Raw genomic sequence first — 21,695 nt, forward strand, 5'->3', positions numbered from 1 at the left:
TAGATGTGTGTGTATTAGGTAGTTGTGGAATTGTTAGATTACTTGTTAGATATTGCTGCACTGTCGGAACTAGAAGCACAAACATTTCGCTACACTCGCAATAACATCTGCTAACCACGTGTATGTGACCAATACTTTGATTTGAGATATCAATCAAGTGCTGTTCGCCAAGCATGGGCTGATTCACTCACCTGTGAGGAGAACCATTCTACTACTGCTGTTTGAACTAGCCCTGCCGTCACCATTTAGACATTGGGACCACAAATGTCATATTGTCTTTTCTTTGTGGATTTTGTCTTACACAGGCATTTGAGTTGAAGCACACCCACTACAGATACACGTGCTGGTTTGAGCATCTTCATTCATTATTGTCTCTCACTTTTGTCTCAAATGCTACATTAAATGTAGAATCAGTTTAACAGCTGACAAACATATTATTTTACTATTGTAACATGCAGTGGGAATAATTATATTGTACCCGTCAGGAGCCCAGGCTTTTGCCACAGATTATAGAGTTCTCGTCTCTGGACCACACAAAATGTAGATAGCAGAATGCTAAGGCACTTGTCTCTCTCTACATCGGTCAGCTACATTGGTGACCAGAGTGGGATCCCTTTAGATGTGCCTATGGGGCCTGGGCACACAAGTGCTCCTAGAGAGAAGGGGGAATACTGGAATGGTTAACAGTTCTATAGTCTTCATCAGAGGCCCAGGCTTTGGGCATAGATGGTAAAGTTCTCTTTTCTGGACTGCAACATTGTAAGATTGTGCCCTCCACGGTACTTGATATACATTGAGTGGTAGGTTACACTATATTTAGATACTTCAAATACTGCCTGAGACACCTTTGCTATTTGTCTCCGGACTCAACAAATTGTGATGGTGTTTTTCTTTTAAATGTATCGTCCCGAAAAGGTGTATTTGGCGCATGCACACCTGGTCAAAAACAATACATAGATAATTTCCAGATATGTTTTTTTAATTTTTTGGTTATACATTTTAATTTACACCTTTTTTGGAAGTACTTACCGGGCATGACTGCAGTAAATGACAATAGTTGGTCAGCAAAACTCCATATTTGCGGAGTATAATGAACGTATGTTGACATTATACCGCTTGCAAATCGGTCTACTGGGAAAATAAATGGTAGCTAACTGTGCTAGTGAGGAGACTGGTCATATTCATCGTCTCCTGGTTCTACTACACGACATGATGTATATTAAAATGACCAGTTCCTAGGTGTATTGTACTAAGAGTAATTTATTGATATATTTTTACTGGCTTCATAACTTTACATCAGATTGATCTTAAATTGGTCAGCAATATTGAAAACATTATGGGATCACGCATTAACTTCTCCAGCTTTACATTATGGTAATTGACATTGTGTTGCTTTGTAGTGTACGTTAGGTGAGCCACGTTTTCCTTTCGACTTTGTTTTTCATTACATATGCTGTAACACTTCCTTTTTTTTTAACAAACAGAATCCAATCATCACATAAAAAATTAACATGTGTATTATTTTACAGAGTTCTTATGTTGCTGTCCCCACAACGACCAATAAAGTTAAAACAATGTAAATTCCTATGGAGGCTGTTCCTTATGAGGAGTATCAATATGGAGGACGGTGACTTAGTGCATACATACAGTACCAGTCAAAAGTTTGGACACACCTACTCATTCAAGGGTTTTTCTTCATTTTTACTATTTTCTACATTGTAGAATAATAGTGAAGACATCAAAACTATGAAATGACACATTGAATCATGTAGTAACCAAAAAAAGTGTTATAAAATATATTTTGATTTGTTTATTTGAGATTCTTCAAAGTAGCCACCCTTTGCCTTGATGACAGTTTTGCACACTCTTGGCATCCTTTCAACCAGCTTCACGAGGTAGTCACCAGGAATGCATTTCAATTAACAGGTGTGCCTTGTTAAAAGTTAATTCCACAAATTTCTTTCCTTCTTACTGAGCCAATCAGTTGTGTTGTGACAAGGTAAGGGTGGTATACAGAAGATAGCCCTATTTGGTAAAACACCAAGTCCATATTATGGCAAGAACAGCTCAAATGAGCAAAGAGAAACGACAGTCCAACATTACTTTAAGACATGTAGGTCAGTTGGAAAGTTTATTCAAGTGCAGTCGCAAAAACCATCAAGCGCTATGATGAAACTGGCTCTCATGAGGACCGCCACAGGAAAGGAAGACCCAGAGTTACCTCTGCTGCAGAGGATAAGTTCATTAGAGTTACCAGCCTCAGAAATTGCAGCCCAAATAAATGCTTCAGAGTTCAAGTAACAGACACATCTCAACATCAACTGTTCAGAGGAGACTGCATGGATCAGGCCTTCATGGTCGAATTGCTGCAAAAAAAACACTACAAAATGACACCAATAAGAAGAGACTTGCTTGGGCCAAGAAACAAGAGCAATGGACATTAGACCAGTGGAAATCTGTAATTTGGTCTGATCAGTCCAAATTGGAGATTTTTGGTTCCAGCCGCTGTGTCTTTGTGAGACGCAGAGTAGATGAACGGATGATCGCCGCGTGTGTGATTCCCACCGTGAAGCATGGAGGACGAGGTGTGCTTTGCTGGTGACACTGTCAGTGATTTCTTTAGAATTCAAGGCACGCTTAACCAGCATGGCTACACAGCATTCTGCAGTGATACGCCATCCCATCTATCTGGTTTGCACTTAGTGGGACTATCATTTGTTTTTCAACAGGACAATGACCCAACACACCTCCAGGCTGTGTAAGGGCTATTTGACCAAGAAGGAGAGTGATGAAGTGCTGCATCAGATGACCTGGCCTCCACAATCCCCRGACCTCAAACCAATTGAGATCGTTTGGGATGAGTTGGACCGCAGAGTGAAGGAAAAGCGGCCAACAAGTGATCAAGACTGTTGGAAAAGCATTCCTCATGAAGCTGGTTGAGAGAATMCCACGAGTGAGGAAAGCTGTCAAAGGCAAAAGGTGGCTAATTTGAAGAATCTAAAATACATATTTGTTTGATAACTACTGTCACGCCCTGGCCTTAGTTATCTTTGTTTTCTTTATTATTTTAGTTAGGTCAGGGTGTGACATGGGGGATGTTTGTGTGTTTTTGTCTAGTCGAGGGTGTTTGTAGTGTCTAGGGGGTTTTGGTAGAGTTTATGGGGTTGTGTTTAGGTATGTCTATGGTTGCCTGAGTGGTTCTCAATCAGAGACAGCTGTCTATCGTTGTCTCTGATTGGGAGCCATATTTAAGGCAGCCATAGGCATTAGACAGGTTGTGGGTAATTGTCTATGTCTAAACGTTAGTAGCTTGTGTGTGCACTTTCGTTTTGTAGCTTCACGGTCGTTTGTTGTTTTGTATAGTTTGTAAAAGTGTTTCGTTTCGTGTTCATCTTCGTTATAAATAAAAGGGAAGATGTATTCATATCACGCTGCGACTTGGTCCACTCATTCACCAGAAGACGATCGTGACAACTACATGATTCCATATGTGTTATTTCATAGTTTTGATGTCTTCACTATTATTCTACAAAGTAGAAAATGGTAAAAATAAAGAAACAACCCTTGAATGAGAAGGTGTGTCCAAACTTTTGACTGGTACTGTATACATCATTGGGTAAAACATTCTCAAAGAGTCGCAAGATTGAAAGAATTGCACGCAAACGCATGCACGCACACACACAACACAGCTTGGAGCTTTATGTCCAAGTTTGGTACTCTATTGCTATGGGGGAGCTTCTCTCCGACTCAACCTTGAAGTCCTACATAGCGCATACACTATAGATGCCAGGGAAACCACATTCTGATTTCATCGTGGGGTTGGGGATGGAGGATTTTAAATATAACATTTTGTGACAGTGACATAACAGCTCTCCCCTCACTTCTAATAGACTACACAGAGGACAGGACAGCGTAACACGTGTCCGGGGAGGCGATGATACAAAGAGGGAGTGCAAAAGAAACAGAGAGATGGGTAGAAAGAAAAAGAGATTAAATAAGTTAAAAGGGGCAGGATAAGCAAATACAAAACTCCCCGGCCCTCTCTCTTTCTGTGTGATTGAATTAGAGAGAAAAAAATGGACATCAAAAGGTTGTGTCGTCATTCTCATAAGGGACACGCCATTCTGAGAAGAATCCACCTGATTGGGCATGGAACCTGCCAGTCATTCCTAAACGGTTCCTGTCACTAGGGGCAGTGTTCTAAATCAGTGAGAAAAGGGTGAGTGGGGCTATGTGCTCTATTATAATAGCGACTTCTAGGCTGTATTACTGTGTGCATAGTATCATTTATTTACAAGAGTGCAGCCTTATTTACATATGTAAAACACTGGCAGGCATAACAACCGCGTACAGATTGACTGTGGAGACAGAACGTTTGTCATAGAAGGGCAGAGGTGATTTACACTGTTGGGTTTCCTACTGAATTCGATCCAAAAGGAGGTAAAATAACGTCTGGCTATACACTACCAACCTAAAATCATAAATAGATGTTTGAAGGTACCAGTGGTTTGTTAAATTAAATAATGTGGTTGATTGTTTTTGCCATATTGAACTGAGCACCTTTTCCAGGAATTTATTAAATAAGATACTTTTTTGCAAACAATGTGAAAATCTGATGCTAACTTAACAGATATTCTAAAACACACAAACAGTAGATACAATATTACAAAGTAATTTCCCCAGTTCGGCCCAGAGACCAAAACACAGACAATATAACATAATACAGCAACCTGGAGGGTGGGGTCGGTCACCTTTAACCCTTGACCTCTAACCCGAGAGTGACCCCAGAAATGAACGACGGCAGACACTTGAATGTCGTGGTTTCCCGTTTGTTTGTTTGTTAAATAGTCCGGGGAGTTGATAGTCCTCACACAAGGTTGTGTGCTCTGGCAGGAAGTTGCCTCTAAGATAAGCTCAACCTACTCCCAGATCCTAACCTAAACCATTAGGGGAGGAAACGCATCACTGGCTCGAGTTCAATGTCTACATGCCACTTCCTCCTCAACACAATTCCATAAGAGAAGGAGGCGAGATCATCAATGACGTCACCCTAGTTCCCTCAGGACTCCATCTCGTCTCCGTCGAATGGCAGGGGCTCGAAGCTGCAAACCTCCTCATAGGTCAACCCTGAGAGAAAGAGAGAGATCAGAAGTGGCCGGAGTAGACGTCTACCTAGTTTAGTGCGAGTACCATGTTATGTTACACCTAAATGGTTTTATCATCCTCCCTCCACACACGGAGCAATTTCCCTCTCCCCCCCCCCCCGTCACATACTTTTCCACTCCTCTATCTCCAGCTCACGGCTCTCAAAGCTCTGGTCGTATGGCTCAGACTCTGGTTCATCGTCTGGGTCGTGGTACTGGGAGAAGTAGGGGTGGGCCAGGGTCTCTGACGCTGTGATCCGCTTATCAGTGTCCAGAACCAACATCTTCTCTAACAGATCCACCGCTGGAAGAAAGAGAGAGAGAGAGAGAGAGAGAGAGAGAGAGAGAGAAAGAGAGATAATGTAAACGGAGTGTCTGTTTAGACAGTGTGAATGTGTGTGTTTGTGAGACACTAGACAGACTACCCCATTATTACCTAGTGGGTTAGCGCCAACGAACACGTCAGCAAAGTTCCTCTTGGGCATCTGGGGAAGGGAGTTAATGTAGTTTCTGGCCTGTTAGAGAGATACACAGAACAGTTCAACACACAGGTGACTTCAACACTTGAACTGCTTCTGAAATCTACCGACACCACACGTCGACAGTGAAGACAGATGATTTCTGTACACTTAGGGCTCGAATCCTAACTTGAGACCAGAATGTGTAAATCRCGCATTGATGCCAATAGGAGACTCAGTTACGTGCCCTGTGTATCAAGCGTCTCAGTGTAGGAGTGCCGATTTAAGATCAGTTTAGCCTTTTACATCACATTGAATAGGATTACATGGTCAGGGGGAACCTGATCGTAGATCAGAACGCCTACTCTGAGACGCTTGATAAATGGCCCCATAGAGCACATCTAAAGGGTTATGAAGAATACTGCAGTCTGGAGCTGTAGTTTGGAAGAGAACCCCTGTACACAACGACCAAACACATCATATACCATCAGGACACTCCAGATCACAGAGGGGCAAGGCCAGAAAAAGTAGTCAGGAATTAGGGATTGCAAAGCACTCTGGAAGGTGGTGAGATTACGTCAGAGATGCATGTCAGACAAAAAGTAGTCGGGTGCAGAGAGTAGGGGAGGGTTGGAAGAGCTCTGTGGMGCCTAACAAAAGACTGGGGGCATCATAGAGATCCATTTAAATTACTAGAGGGGCTATGTCATAAACCTTCAAAATTCCAGGATGGGGTAGCCATATTGGTCAGGGWGAAATCCAAACCAGTCTAATCGGAAAGGATGGCAGTAGAGGCATAATCCTGATTTTACTTATGCAGGAAAATAAAGGAAGACATGTGATATCAGAAATTGTGTAATAGACTTTAACCTAAAATATTGTCATACAATCATAAATACAGTTCATACGGTTTTATATGCATTTTTTGTATAAATAGTATCTAAAATATAAGTTAACTACCATAAACGTCTACATTTTTGTTTTCCTGGAAAACTGAGTGCTATTATATGATACAATATCAGTACTTCTTGCATTTATAATTTGGGGGACCCTGGGAAGGACATCTCATAGGGTCTCACCTCGTGGCTGGGCATCCGGCTAATGACAGAGTCCGGGGGCGTTCCTGTCAGCCTCATGATCTGCTGCAGCTGGTTAATATCTACAGCAGCCCAGGGTCAAGGGTCATAGGTCATACTGTCACACAGGGTAGAGGGTCACAGGGATGTCAAAGTGTCCCTAAACTAAATACTGAATAATTTTGTTTCGTGGGGAGAAGGGGAGGGGGGTGGGGGTGGGGGGGAAAGGAGAAGATAAGGGGATGAGAGGGAAGGGTAAAAGTTGACATGCTGTATGAGGTATTATTGAATAGAGACACAACTACAGGCTTTTAGAACAAAGCCAGCAGAGGAACGAGTGTCAGAAGAACAGAGCAACTCAAGACGAGAGGGCTCAAGGGGGCAGCTCTACTCAATGACAACTAGGTCAAGGTTCTCTTGGCTTCTGAAACAGCAGCCCATGTTGATGTAAGTACACAGGAAGTGGGGTTGAGTTACAGTGGCTATATAATGGCACGACAGGAAGAGAGTATAGTAGTAGTAGCAGCTCAATAAGGAGGTTGTTATAGAAACGGGCGAGGGCGGAGTGGAACAGAACATGGTGGAACACGACGGAACACTCACAGACTCAGGAGATTTTTCATCAAGAGCTCAGGTTCCGGGGTTCCCATGAGGATCATTATAAGCTTCAACTGACCAATGTCTATACCATACCAACATCAAGGGAAAACTGAGGGATGGAAGGAGGGTGAGAAGGAAGGGATGGGAGGGTAGGGAAAAATAGGAGGGAGAAGTAGGAGGAGGGATACTTCTATGAGAACCTCAGACATATACTACCTGGTTTGCCCATGCATGCAGTTAGTTATTTAGCTAAGTGCACACTTCAACTGGGTGTAGGGGACAGGGGTCAATATGGAATTGGGCCATGACAACAAGTGCTTGTCACCATGTCACCATGACAACAGTGAAAGGATACGGTCGGTGCCGGGAAATAACGTCCTTCCGGTTAGCAGCTCCGCCATTATGCAGCCCACCGACCAGATGTCAACTACAACAACAAAACAACACTGTTCGTGTTCAGCTAGAAACACATATCCGTAAAATCATTTGGTATAACCATTAACTGCAAAATAATTTTTGGGGGTGTAAAAAAATACAATAAAACCTGGCCTATAGAATATACAGTATATTGCTTATAGGTCATACCTGTCATATTGCAGAGATAGTGTAATATACAGTGGATTCGGAAAGTATTCAGACCCCTTCACTTTTTCAACATTTTGTTACATTACAGCCTTATTCTAAAATGGATTAAAACAGTTTTTTTCTCATCAATCTACACACAATACCCCATAATGACAAAGCAATAAAAGTTTTTTTTCTCAATGTTGGCAAATTTATATTTAAAAAAAACCTGAAATATCACATTTACATAAGTTTTCAGACATTACTCAGTACTTAGTTGAAGCACCTTTGGCAGCGATTACAGCCTTGAGTCTTCTTGGGTATGACGRTACAAGCTTGGCACACCTGTATTTGAGGAGTCTTTCTCCCATTCCTCTCATTCTTCTCTGCAGATCCTCTCAAAACCCACTTCTGCATTGTCTTGGCTGTGTGCTTAGGGTTGTTGTCCTTGTGGAAGGTGATCCTTCGCCCCAGTCGGAGATCCAGCGCACTCTGGAGCAGGTTTTCATCAAGGATCTCTCTGCACTTTGCTCTGTTCATCTTTCCCCTGATCCTGACTAGTCTCCTAGTCCCTACCGTTGAAAAACATCCCCAAAGCATGATGCTATCATCACCATGCTTCACCGTTGGGATGGTGCTAGGTTTCCTCTAGATGTGAAGCTTGGCATTCAGGCCAAAGAGTTCAATCTTGGTTTCATCAGACCAGAGAATCTTGTATCTCATGGTCTGAGAGTCCTTTAGGTGCCTTTTGGAAAACTCCAAGCTGGCTGTCATGTGCTTTTTACTGAGGAGTGGCTTCCATCTGGCCACTCTACCATAAAGGCCTGATTAGTGGAGTGCTGCAGAGATGGGAGAAACTTCAACTAGCTTTTTCAAACAGAAATTTGTATCCTGTAGCTCTTACACCAAAAAGTTTTGGGACACTAAAGTCCATGGAGAATAAGAGCACCTCCTCCCAGCTGCCCACTGCACTGAGGCTAGGAAACACTGTCACCACCGATAATCGAGAATTTCAATAAGCATTTCTCTACGGCTGGCCATGCTTTCCTCCTGGCTATCCCAACAAACAGCTCCGCACCCCCCGCAGCTACTTGCCCAAGCCTCCCCAGCTTCTCCTTCACCCAAATCCAGATAGCAGATGTTCTGAAAGAGCTGCAAAACCTGGACCCGTACAAATCAGCTGGGCTAGACAATCTGGACCCTCTCTTTCTAAAATTATCCGCCGCCATTGTTGCAACCCCTATTACCAGTCTGTCCAACCACTGTTTCGTGTCGCCCGAGATCCCAAAAGATTGGAAAGCTGCCGCGGTCATCCCCCGCTTCAAAGGGGGTGACACTCCAGACCCAAACTGTTAGACCTATATCCATCCTGCCCTGCCTTTCTAACTAGTCTTCGAAAGCCAAGTTAACAAACAGATCACCAACCATTTCGTATCCCACCGTACCTTCTCCGCTGTGCAATCTGGTTTCCTAGCTGGTCACGGGTGCACCTCAGCCACGCTCAAGGTACTAAACGATATCATAACCGCCATTGATAAAAGACAGTACTGTGCGGCCGTCTTCATCGACCTGTTCTTCATTCGACTCTGTCAATCACCGTATTCTTATTGGCAGACTCAACAGCCTTGGTTTCTCAAATGACTGCCTCGCCTGGTTCACCAACTACTTCTCAGACAGAGTAAAGCGTGTCAAATCGGAGAGCCTGTTGTCTGTACCTCTGGCAGTCTCTATGGGGGGTACCACAGGGTTAATTCTTGAGCCGACTCTTTTCTCTGTATATATCAAAAATGTCCTTCTTGATGCGGGTGATTCCTTGATCCACCTCTACGTAGACGACACCATTCTGTATACATCTGGCCCTTCTTTGGACACTGTGTTAACAACCTCCAAACGAGCTTCAATGCCATACAACACTCCTTCCGTGCCTCCAACTGCTCTTAACGCCGTAAAACTAAATGCATGCTTTTCAACCGATCGCTGCCCAAACCCGCCCACCCGACTAGCATCACTACTCTGGACGGTCTGACTTATGTGGACAACTACAATACCCAGGTGTCTGGCTAGACTGTAAACTCTCCTTCCAGACTCATATTAAACATCTCCATTAAAATTAAATCTAGAATCGGCTTCCTATTTTGCAACAAAGCCTCCTTCACTCACGCTGCCAAACATACCCTCGTAAAACTGACTATCGTACTGATCCTAGACCTCGCGATGTCATTTACAAAATAGCCTCCACCTCTCAACTCAGCAAATTGGATGCAGTCTATCACAGTGCTATCCGTTTTGTTACCAAGAGCCCCTTATACCACCCACCACTGTGACCTGTATTCTCTCGTCGGCCGGCGCTCGCTACATATTCGTCGCCAGACCCCCTGGCTCCAGGTCATCTATAAGTCTTTGCTAGGTAAAGCTCCGCCTCATCTCAGCTCACTGGTCACCATAACACACCCACCCGTAGCACGCGCTCCAGCAGGTATATTTCACTGGTCATCCCAAAGCCAACACCTCCTTCGGCCGCCTTTCCTTCCAGTTCTCTGCTGCCAATGACTGGAAACAAATTGCAAAAATCGCTGAAATTGGAGACTTATATCTCCCCCACTAACTTTAAGCATCAGCTATCTGAGCAGATAACCGATTCGATAGCCCATCCCATATAGTTTTTTTATGTACTTTTCTCTTTTCACACCAGTTATTTCTACTTGCACATCTATCACTCCAGTGATCATTTGCTAAATTGTAATTACTTCTCGCTACTATGGTCTATTTGTTGCCTTACCTCCTTACGCCATTTGCACACACTGTATATACACTTTTTCTATGTGTTATTGACTGTACATTTGTTTATTCCCCTGTTGTTTGTGTCGCACTGTTTGCTTTATCTTGGTCAGGTCGCAGTTGTAAAATGAAGAACTTAAATAAAAGGTGAAATAAATAAAGGTGAAATAAAATAAAAACTTCCATAAGGACAACCATCTCCACAGGGGAACTCTGGAGCTCTATCAGAGTGACCATGGGGTTCTTGGTCACCTCCCTGACCTTGGCCCTTCTCCCCCAATTGCTCAGTTTAGCCGGGTGGCCAGCTCTAGAAAGTGTCTTGGTGGTTCCAAACTTAAGAATGATGGAGGTCACGGAGTTCTTGGGGACCTTCAATGTCGCAGAAACTTTTTGGTACCCTTCCCAAATCAAATAAAATGTTATTGGCCACATACACATGGTTAGCAGATGTTAATGCGAGTGTAGCGAAATGCTTGTGCTTCTAGTTCCGACAGTGCAGTAATATCTAACAAGTAATCTAACAATTCCCCAACAACTACCTAATATACACAAATCTAAAAAGGAGTGAATGAGAATATGTACATATAAATTATTGGATGAGCTATGGCCGAGCGACATAGGCAAGTTGCAATAGATGGTATAAAATACAGTATATACATATGATATGAGTGATGTAAGATATGTAAACATTATTAAAGTGGTATTATTTAAAGTGGCATTGTTTAATGTGACTAGTGATCCATGTATTAAAGTGGCCAGTGACTGGGTCTCAATGTAGGCAGCAGCCTCTCTGAGTTAGTGATGGCTGTTTAGCAGTCTGATGGTCTTGAGATTGAAAAACAGCTTCTTTCTCTCAGTCCCAGCTTCGGTGCACCTGTCCTGACCTCGCCTTCTGGATGGTAGCGGTGTGAACAGGCAGTGGCTCGGGTGGTTGATGTCCTTGATGATCTTTTTGGCCTTCCTGTGACATCGGGGGCTGTAGGAGTCATGGAGGGCAGGTAGTTTTCCCCCGGTGATGCGTTGTGCAGACCGCACCACCCTCTGGAGAGGCTTGCGGTTGAGGGCGGTGCAATTACAGTACCAGGCTGTGATACAGTCAGACAGGATGCTCTCGATTGTGCATCTGTAAAAGTTTGTAAGGGTTTTGGGTAACAACCCAAATTTCTTCAGCCTCCTGAGGTTGAAGAGGCGCTGTTACGCCTTCTTCGCCACACTGTCTGTGTGGGTGGACCATTTCAGTTTGTCTGATGTGTACGCCGAGGACCTTAAAACTTTCCACCTTCTCAACTGCTGACCCTTCAATGTGGATAGGGGGGTGGTGCTTCCTCGGTGGTTTCCTGAAGTCCACGATCATCTCCTTTGTTTTGTTGACGTTGAGTGAGAGGTTGTTTTCCTGACACCACACTCCGAGTGCCCTCACCTCTTCCCTGTAGGCTGTCTCGTCGTTTTTGGTAATCAAGCCCACTACTGTTGTCATCTGCAAACTTGATGATTGATGTGGAAAAAATTAAGGGGTCTGAATACATTCTGAACGKACTCTATTATAGTATATTATTACCTGTCATATTGTAGTGCATCCAGTTAAGCATGATCTCTGGGGCGCGGTACCACCTCGTTGCTACGTAACCCGTCATCTCATCATCAGTGTGTCTTGCCAAACCAAAGTCCAGGATCTGACGGGTAGAAAGAGAGAGAGGGCAAAAGTGAGTAATCCCTGACCTCAAACCCATTAGAGATCGTTGGGATAGTTTGGACCGCAGAGTGAAGGAAAGCGGCCAACAAGGGTGATCAAGACTGTGTGAAAGCATTCCTCATGAAGCTGGTTGAGAGAATGCCACGAGTGAGGAAAAGCTGTCAAAGCAAAAGGTGGCTAATTTGAAGAATCTAAAAATACATATTTCGTTTGATAACTACTGTCACGCCCTGGGCCTTAGTTACTTTGTTTCTTTATATGGTTATATTAGGTCAGGGTGGAATGGGGGATGTTTGGTGTTTTTGTCTAGTCGAGGGTGTTGTAGTGTCTAGGGGTTTTGGTAGAGGTTTGGGGTTGGTGTTTAGGTTGTCTATGGTTTGCCTGAGTGGGTTCCAATCAGAGACAGCGTCTATCGTGTCTCTGATTGGGGCCATATTTAAGGCAGCCAATAGGCATTAGACAGGTTTGTGCGGTAATTGTCTCTGTCTAAACGTTAGTAGCTTGTGTGTGCACTTTCTTTTGTAGCTTTCACGGTCGTTGTTGTTTTGTTAGTTTGTAAAAGTGTTTCGTTTCGTGTTCATCTTCGTTATAGAATAAAAAGGAAGATGTATTCATATCACGCTGCGACTTGGTCCACTCATTCACCAGGAAGACGATCGTCGACCACTACATGATTCCATATGTGGTTATTCAATAGTTTTTGCTGTCTTCACTATATTTCCTACAACAGTTAGAAAATGTAAAATAAAAGAAACAACCCTTGAGATGAGATAGCTGTGTCCAAACTTTTGACTGGTAACTTATACATCATGGGGTAAACATTCTCAAAGAGTCGCTAAGATTGACAGAATTGCACGCAAACGTGCATGCACGCACCACACACAACACAGCTTGGAGCTGTTATGCCAAGTTTGGTACTCTATTGCTTATGGGTGGATGCTTCCTCTTCAGAGCTCAACCTTGAAGTCCTACAATTAGCGCTACACTGATAGATGCCAAGGGGAAACCAATTCGATCTTAATCGTGGGGTTGGGGGATGGAGGATTTTAATATAACATTTTGTGACAGTGACATAACAGCTCTCCCCTCATTCTAATAGACTACACAGAGACAGGACAGGTACACGGTGTCCGCGAGGCGATGATACAAAGAGGGAGTGCAATAAAGAACCAGAGAATGGGTAGAAAGATAAAAGAGATAATATAAGTTAAAAAAGGGGCAGGTAAAGCAAATACAAAACTCCCGGGCCCTACCCCCTCTCATTTCTGTGTGATATTGAATTAGAGAGAAAAGGGGGACATCAAAAGGTTGTGTCGTCAATTCTCATAAGGGACACACATTCTGAGAAGCAATCCCCCGATTGTGGCCATGGAACTCCAGTCATTTCCTAAAACGGTTCTCTGTCACTAGGGGCAGTGTTTCAATTCAGTGAAGAAAAGGGGAGTGGGTATGTGCTCCTATTATAAATATGCGACTTCTAGCTTGTATTACTGTGTGGCATAGTATCATTTATTACAAGAGATGCAGCCTTTTATTTACATATGTAAAACACACTGGCAGGCATACAAACCGCGTACAGATGACTGTGGAGACAGAAACGTTTGTCATAAAGGCAGAGGGTGATTATACCCACTGTTGGGCTTTCACTACTGAATTCGATCCAAAAGGAGATAAATAACGTCTGGCTATCACACGGTACCAACCTAAAATCAAAATAGATGTTTTGGAGGTACAGTGGTTTGTTAAGATTAAATAATGTGGTTGATTGTTTTTGCCATATTGACCTGGCACCTTTTCCAGGAATTTATTAAAATAAAGATACTTTTTTGCAACAATGTGTGAAAATCTGTGCGAACTTACAATATCTAAAAACACACAAACAGTAATACAATATTACAAAGTAATTCTCCCGAGTTCGGCCCAGAGACCAAAACAACAGACAATATAACATAATACAGCAACCACTGGAGGGTGGGGTCGTCACCTTTAACCTTGAACCTCTACCCGAGAGTTGACCCCAGAAATAAACGACGGCACAAGACACTTGAAGTCGTGGTTTCCCGTTTGTTGTTTTGTAATATTGTCCGGGGACGTTTGATAGTCTCACAAAGGTTTTGGTGCTCTGGCAGGAAGTTGCCTCTGAAGATAAGGCTCAACCTACTCCCAGATCTAACCTAAACCATTAGGGGAGGGAAACGCATCACTGGGCTCGAGTTCAAGTCTACATGCCACTTCCTCCTCAACACAATTCCATAAGAGAAGGAGGCGAGATCATCAATGACGTCACCCAGTTCCCTTCAGGACTCCATCTCGTTCGCGAATGGCAGTGGCTCGAAGCTGCAAACCCTCCTCATAGGTCACCCCTGAAGAAAGAGAGAGATCAGAAGTGGCCGGAGTTAGACGTCTACCTAGTTTAGTGCGATACCATGTTATGTTACACCTAAATGTGTTTTATCATCCTCCCTTCCACACACGGAGCAATTTCCCTCTCCCCCCCCCTCCCGTCACATACTTTTCACTCCTCTATCTCCGCTCACGGCTCTCAAAAGCTCTGGTCGTATGGCTCAGACTCTGGTTCATCGTCTGGGTCGTGGTACTGGAGAAGTTAGGGGTGGCCAGGGTCTCTGAACGCTGTTGATCCGCTTATTCAGTGTCCAGAACCAACATCTCATCTAAACAGATCCACCCTGAAGAAAGAGAGAGAGAGAGAGAGATAATTAAACGGAGTGGTCTGTGTTAGACACGTGTGATGTTGGTGTTGTTTGTGAGACACTAGACAGGACTACCCCAGTTATTACCTAGTGGGGTTGCGCCAACGAACACGTCAGCAAATTCCCCTGGGCAATCTGGGAAGGGAGTGTAATGTAGTTTGCGCTGTTAGAGAATTACACAGAAAGTTCAACACAAGGTGACCTTCATACACTTTGAACTGCTTTCTGATAATCTACCGAACCACACGTCGACAGTGAAGACAGATGATTTCTTGTGACACTAGGGTCGAATCCTAACTTGGAGACCAGAATGTGTAAATCCCGCATGATAAGCCAATAGGAGACTCAGTTTAGTGCCCCGTGTAATTCAACGGCGTCTCAGGAGTGCATTTGAAGATACAGTTTTACCTTTCATCACATTGAATAGGATTACAATGGTCAGGGGGAAACCTGATCGTAATCAGTAACGCCTACTCTGAGACGCTTGATAAATGGCGCCCATTAGAGCACATCTAAAGGGTTATGAAGATTACTGCAGTCTGGAGCTGTAGTTTTGGAAGAGAACCCTGTACAAACGACCACCACATCATATACCATCAGGACACTCCGATCACAGAGGGCAAGGCCAGAAAAAGTAGTCAGGAATTAGGGATTGCAAAGCACTCTGGAAGGTGGTGAGATTACGTCAGAGATGCATGTCAGACAAAAAGAGTCGGGTGGCAGAGAGTAGGGGAGGTTGGAAGAGCTCTGTGGTGGCCTAACAAAGAAGCTGGGGCATCATAGAGATCCATTTAAATTACTAGAGGGCTATGTCATAAACTTTCAAAATTCCAGGATGGGGTAGCCATATTGGTCAGGGTGAAATCCAAACCAGTCTAATCGGAAAGGATGGCAGTAGAGGCATAATCCTGATTTTACTTATGCCAGGAAAATAAAGGAAGACATGTGATATCAGAAATTGTGTATAGACTTTAACTAAAATATTGTCATACAATCATAAATACAGTTCATTACGGTTTATATGCATTTTTTGTATAAATAGTATCTAAAATATAAGTTAACTACCATAAACGTCTAATTTTTGTTTTCCTGGAAAACTGAGTGCTATTATATGATACAATATCAGTACTTCTTGCATTTTATAATTTGGGGGACCCTGGGAAGGACATCTCATAGGGTCTACCTCGTGGCTGGGCATCCGGCTAATGACAGAGTCGGGGGCGTTCCTGTCAGCCTCATGATCTGCTTGCAGCTGGTTAATATCTACAGCAGCCCAGGGTCAAGGTCATAGGTCATACTGTCACACAGGGTAGAGGGTCACAGGGATGTCAAAGTGTCCTAAACTAATACTGAATAATTTTTGTTTCGTTGGGGAGAAGGGGAGGGGGTGGGGGTGGTGGGGGAAAGGAGAAGATAAGGGGATGAAGAGGGAAGGGTAAAAGTTGACATGCGTATGAGGTATTATTGAATAGAGACACAACTACAGGCTTTTAGAACAAAGCCAGCAGAGGAACGAGTGTCAGAAGAACAGAGCAAACTCAAGACGAGAGGGCTCAAGGGGGCAGCTCTACTCAATGACAACTAGGTCAAGGTGTTCTTGGCTTCTGAAACAGCAGCCCATGTTGATGTAAGTCCCAGGAAGTGGTTGAGTTACAGTGGCTATATAATGGCACGACAGGAAGAGAGTATAGTAGGTAGTAGCAGCTCAATAAGGAGGTTGTTATAGAAACGGGCGAGGGCGGAGTGGAACAGAACATGGTGGAACACGACGAAACACTCACAGACTCAGAGATTTTTCACTCAAGAGCTCAGGTTCCGGGGGTTTCCCATGAGGATCATTATAAGCTTCAAACTGACCAATGGTCTATACCATACCAACATCAAAGGGAAAACTGAGGGATGGAAGGAGGGTGAGAAGGAAGGGATGGGAGGGTAAGGGAAAAATAGGAGGGAGAAGTAGGAGGAGGGATACTTCTATGAGAACCTCAGACATATACTACCTTGGTTTGCCATGCATGCAGTTAGTTATTTAGCTAAGTGCACACTTCAACTGGGTGTAGGGGACAGGGGTCAATATGGAATTGGCCATGACAACAAGTGCTTGTCACCATGTCACCATGACAACAGTAAAGGATACGGTCGGTGCCGGGAAATAACGTCCTTCCGGTTAGCAGCTCCGCCATTTATCGCAGCCACCGACCAGATGTCAACACAACAACAAACAACACTGTTCGGTTTCAGCTAGAAACACATATCCGTAAAATCATTTGGTATACTACCTTAACTGCAAAATAATTTTTGGGGGTGTAAAAAAATACATAAAAACCTGGCCTATAGAAATATACAGTATATTGTCTTTATAGGTCATACCTGTCATATTGGCAGAGATAGTTGTAATATACAGTGGATTCGGAAAGTATTCAGACCCCTTCACTTTTTCAAACATTTTGTTACATTACAGCCTTATTCTAAATGGATTAAAACAGTTTTTTTCTCATCATCTACACACAATACCCGCATAAGACAAAGCAATAGTTTTTTTTCTCAATGTTGGCAAATATAATTTAAAAAAACCGAAATTCACATTTACATAGTTTTCAGACATTACTCAGTACTTAGTTGAAGCACCTTTGGCAGCGATTACAGCCTTGAGTCTTCTTGGGTATGACGTTACAAGCTTGGCACACCTGTATTTGAGGAGTCTTTCTCCCATTTCCTCTCTTCTTCTCTGCAGATCCTCTCAAAACCCACTTTCTGCATTGTCCTTGGCTGTGTGCTAGGGTTGTTGTCCTTGTGGAAGGTGATCCTTTCGCCCCAGTCGGAGTTCCAGACGCACTCTGGAGCAAGGTTTTTAATCAAGGATCTCTCTGTACTTTGCCTGTTCATCTTTCCCTGATCCTGACTAGTCTTCCTAGTCCCTACCGTTGACAACATCCCCAAAGCATGATGCTAGCATCCACACCTGCTTCAACCGTTGGGGATGGTGCTGGTTTTCCTCTAGATGTGAACGCTTGGCAATTCAGGCCCAAAAGAGTTCAATCTTGGTTTCATCAGACCAGAGAATCTTGTAACTCATGGTCTGAGAGTCCTTTAGGTGCCTTTTGGAAAACTCCAAGCGGTGTCATGTGCTTTTTACTGAGGAGTGGCTTCCATCTGGCCATCTACCATAAAGGCCTGATTAGTGGAGTGCTGCAGAGATGGGAGAACTTCAACTAGCTTTTTCAACAGAAATTTGTATCCCTGTGCTCTTACACCAAAAGATTTTGGGACACTAAAGTCCATGGAGAATAAGAGCACCTCCTCCCAGCTGCCCACTGCACTGGAGGCTGGAAACACTGTCACCACGATAATCGAGAATTTCATAAGCATTTCTCTACGGCTGGCCATGCTTTCCTCCTGCTCTCCCCAACAAGACCCCTGCAGCTACTTGCCCAGCCCACCCCAGCTTCTCTTCACCAAATCCAGATAGCAGATGTTCTGAAACGAGCTGCAAAACCTGGACCGTACAAATCAGCTGGGCTAGACAATCTGGACCCTCTCTTCTAAAATTATCACGCCGCCATTGTTGCAACCCTATTACCAGTCTGGTTCAATCCTGTTTCGTATGCGTCAGAATCCCTAAAGATTGGAAAGCTGCTGCGGTCATCCCTCTTTCAAAGGGGGTGACACTCCAGAACCCAAACTGTTAGACCTATATCCATCCTGCCCTGCTTTCTAACGTCTTCGAAAGCCAAGTTAACAAACAGATCACCGACCATTTCGTATCCCACGGTACCTTCTCCGCTGTGCAACCTGGTTTCCTAGCTGGTCACGGGTGCACCCTCAGCCACGCTCAAGTACAAACGAATATAACCGCCATTGATAAAAGACAGTACTGTGCGGCCGTCTTCATCGACCTGCTTCATTCGACTCTGTCAATCACCGTATTCTTATTGGCAGACTCAACAGCCTTGGTTTCTCAAATGACTGCCTGCCTGGTTCACCAACTACTTCTCAGACAGAGTAAAGGTGTCAAATCGGAGAGCCTGTTGTCTGTACCTCTGGCAGTCTCTATGGGGGGTACCAACAGGGTTAATTCTTGGAGCCGACTCTTTTCTCTGTATATATCAAAATGTCCCTCTTGATGCGGGTGATTCCTTGATCCACCTCTACGTAGACGACACCATTCTGTATACATCTGGCCCTTCTTTGGACACTGTGTTAACAACCTCCAAACGAGCTTCAATGCCATACAACACTCCTTCCGTGGCCTCCAACTGCTCTTAAGCGTAAAACTAAATGCATGCTTTCAACCGATCGCTGCCCAACCCGCCCACCCCCGACTAGCATCACTACTCTGGACGGTTCTGACTTATGTGGACAACTACAATACCCAGGTGTCTGGCTAGACTGTAAACTCTCCTCCAGACTCATATTAAACATCTCCATTCAAAATTAAATCTAGATCGGCTTCCTATTTTGCAACAAAGCCTCCTTCACTCACGCTGCCAAACATACCTCGTAAAACTGACTACGTACTGATCCTAGACCTCGGCGATGTCATTTACAAAATAGCCTCACCTCTCAACTACAGCAAATTGGATGCAGTCTATCACAGTGCTATCCGTTTTGTTACCAAGAGCCCCTTATACCACCACCACTGTGACCTGTATTCTCTCGTCGGCCGGCGCTCGCTACATATTCGTGCCAGAGCCCCCTGGCTCCAGGTCATCTATAGTCTTTGCTAGGTAAAGCTCGCTAATCTCAGCTCACTGGTCACCATAAACACCCACCCAGTAGCACGCGCTCCAGCAGGTATATTTCACTGGTCATCCCAAAGCCAACACCCTTCTTTCGGCCGCCTTTCCTTCCAGTTCTCTGCTGCCAATACTGGAAACAAATTGCAAAAATCGCTGAAATTGGAGACTTATATCTCCCCACTAACTTTAAGCATCAGCTATCTGAGCAGATAACCGATTCGATAGCCCATCCCCATATAGTTTTTTTTGTACTTTTCTCTTTTGCACACCAGTATTTCTACTTGCACATCTATCACTCCAGTGATCATTTGCTAAATTGTAATTATTACTTCGCTACTATGGTCATTTTGTTGCCTTACTCCTTACGCCATTTGCACACACTGTATATACACTTTTTCTATGTGTTATTGACTGTACATTTGTTTATTCCCTGTTGTTTGTGTCGCACTGTTTTTGCTTTATCTTGGTCAGGTCGCAGTTGTAAATGAGAACTTAAATAAAGGTGAAATAAAATAAAACTTCCATAAGGACAACCATCTCACAGGGAACTTGGAGCTCTATCAGAGTGACCATGGGGTTCTTGGTCACTTCCCTGACCTTGGCCCTTCTCCCCAATTGCTCAGTTTAGCCGGGTGGCCAGCTCAGAAAGTGTCTGGTGGTTCCAAACTTAAGAATGATGGAGGTCACGGAGTTCTTGGGGACCTTCAATGTCGCAGAAACTTTTTGGTACCTTCCCAAATCAAAATAAAATGTTATTGGCCACATACACATGGTTAGCAGATGTTAATGCGAGTGTAGCGAAATCTTGTGCTTCTAGTTCCGACAGTGCAGTAATATATAACAATAATCTACACATTCCCCAACAACTACCTAATATACACAAATCTAAAAAGGAGTGAATGAGAATATGTACATTAATTATTGGATGAGCTATGGCCGAGAGCACATAGGCAAGTTGCAATAGATGTATAAAATACAGTATATACATATGATATGAAGTGATGTAAGATATGTAAACATTATTAAGTGGTATTATTTAAAGTGGCATTGTTTAATGTGACTAGTGATCCATGTATTAAAGTGGCCAGTGACTGGGTCTCAATGTAGGCAGCAGTCCTCTCGAGTTAGTGATGGCTGTTTAGCAGTCTGATTGGTTCTAGATTGAAAAACAGCTTCTTTCTCTCAGTCCCAGCTTCGTGCACCTGTCCTGACCTCGCCTTCTGGATGGTAGCGTGTGAACAGGCAGTGGCTCGGGTGGTTGATGTCCTGATGATCTTTTGGCCTTCCTGTGACATCGGGGGCTGTAGGAGTCATGGAGGGGCAGGTAGTTTTCCCCCGGTGATGCGTTGTGCAGACCGCACCCACCTCTGGAGAGGCTTGCGGTTGAGGCGTGCTTACAGTACCAAGGCTGTGATACAGTCAGACAGGATGCTCTCTCGATTGTGCATCTGTAAAAGTTTGTAAGGGTTTTGGGTAACAACCCAAATTTCTTCAGCTCCGAGGTTGAAGAGGCGCTGTTACGCCTTCTTCGCCACACTGTCTGTGTGGGTGGACCATTTCAGTTTGTCTGATGTGTACGCCGAGGACCTTAAAACTTTCCACCTTCTCACTGCTGCCCTTCAATGTGGATAGGGGGGGGGTGCTTCCTCGGTGGTTTCCTGAAGTCCACGATCATCTCCTTTGTTTTGTTGACGTTGAGTGAGAAGGTGTTTTCCTGACACCACACTCCGAGTGCCCTCACCTCTTCCCTGTTAGGTGTCTCGTCGTTTTTGGTAATCAAGCCCACTACTGTTGTCATTGCAAACTTGATGATTGATGTGGAAAAAATTAAGGGGTCTGATACATTCTGAACGAACTCTATTATAGTATATTATTACCTGTCATAGTTGTAGTGCATCCAGTTAAGCATGATTCTCTGGGCGCGGACACTCG

General features: G+C 44.0%; 1 protein-coding gene across 1 annotated transcript in view; it reads right to left on the minus strand.

Moving 5' to 3' along the window:
• Window positions 1–1,501: 1,501 nt before the first annotated feature.
• The window catches only part of LOC111969695 (mitogen-activated protein kinase 14A-like), a 52,556-nt gene continuing 32,362 nt past the window's right edge, over window positions 1,502–21,695 (minus strand). Inside the window, exons 7-12 of the mRNA XM_023995878.2 lie at window positions 12,179–12,293; window positions 7,634–7,705; window positions 6,682–6,761; window positions 5,581–5,659; window positions 5,275–5,448; window positions 1,502–5,127 (exon numbers count right to left, since the gene is read on the minus strand). Coding sequence (XP_023851646.1) covers window positions 5,060–5,127; window positions 5,275–5,448; window positions 5,581–5,659; window positions 6,682–6,761; window positions 7,634–7,705; window positions 12,179–12,293 — 588 coding nt within the window. The 3' untranslated portion in view covers window positions 1,502–5,059. The remainder of the gene's footprint in view (window positions 5,128–5,274; window positions 5,449–5,580; window positions 5,660–6,681; window positions 6,762–7,633; window positions 7,706–12,178; window positions 12,294–21,695) is intronic.

This window comes from Salvelinus sp. IW2-2015, linkage group LG11, assembly GCF_002910315.2.
Source record: "Salvelinus sp. IW2-2015 linkage group LG11, ASM291031v2, whole genome shotgun sequence".
Taxonomy (NCBI): domain Eukaryota; kingdom Metazoa; phylum Chordata; class Actinopteri; order Salmoniformes; family Salmonidae; genus Salvelinus; species Salvelinus sp. IW2-2015.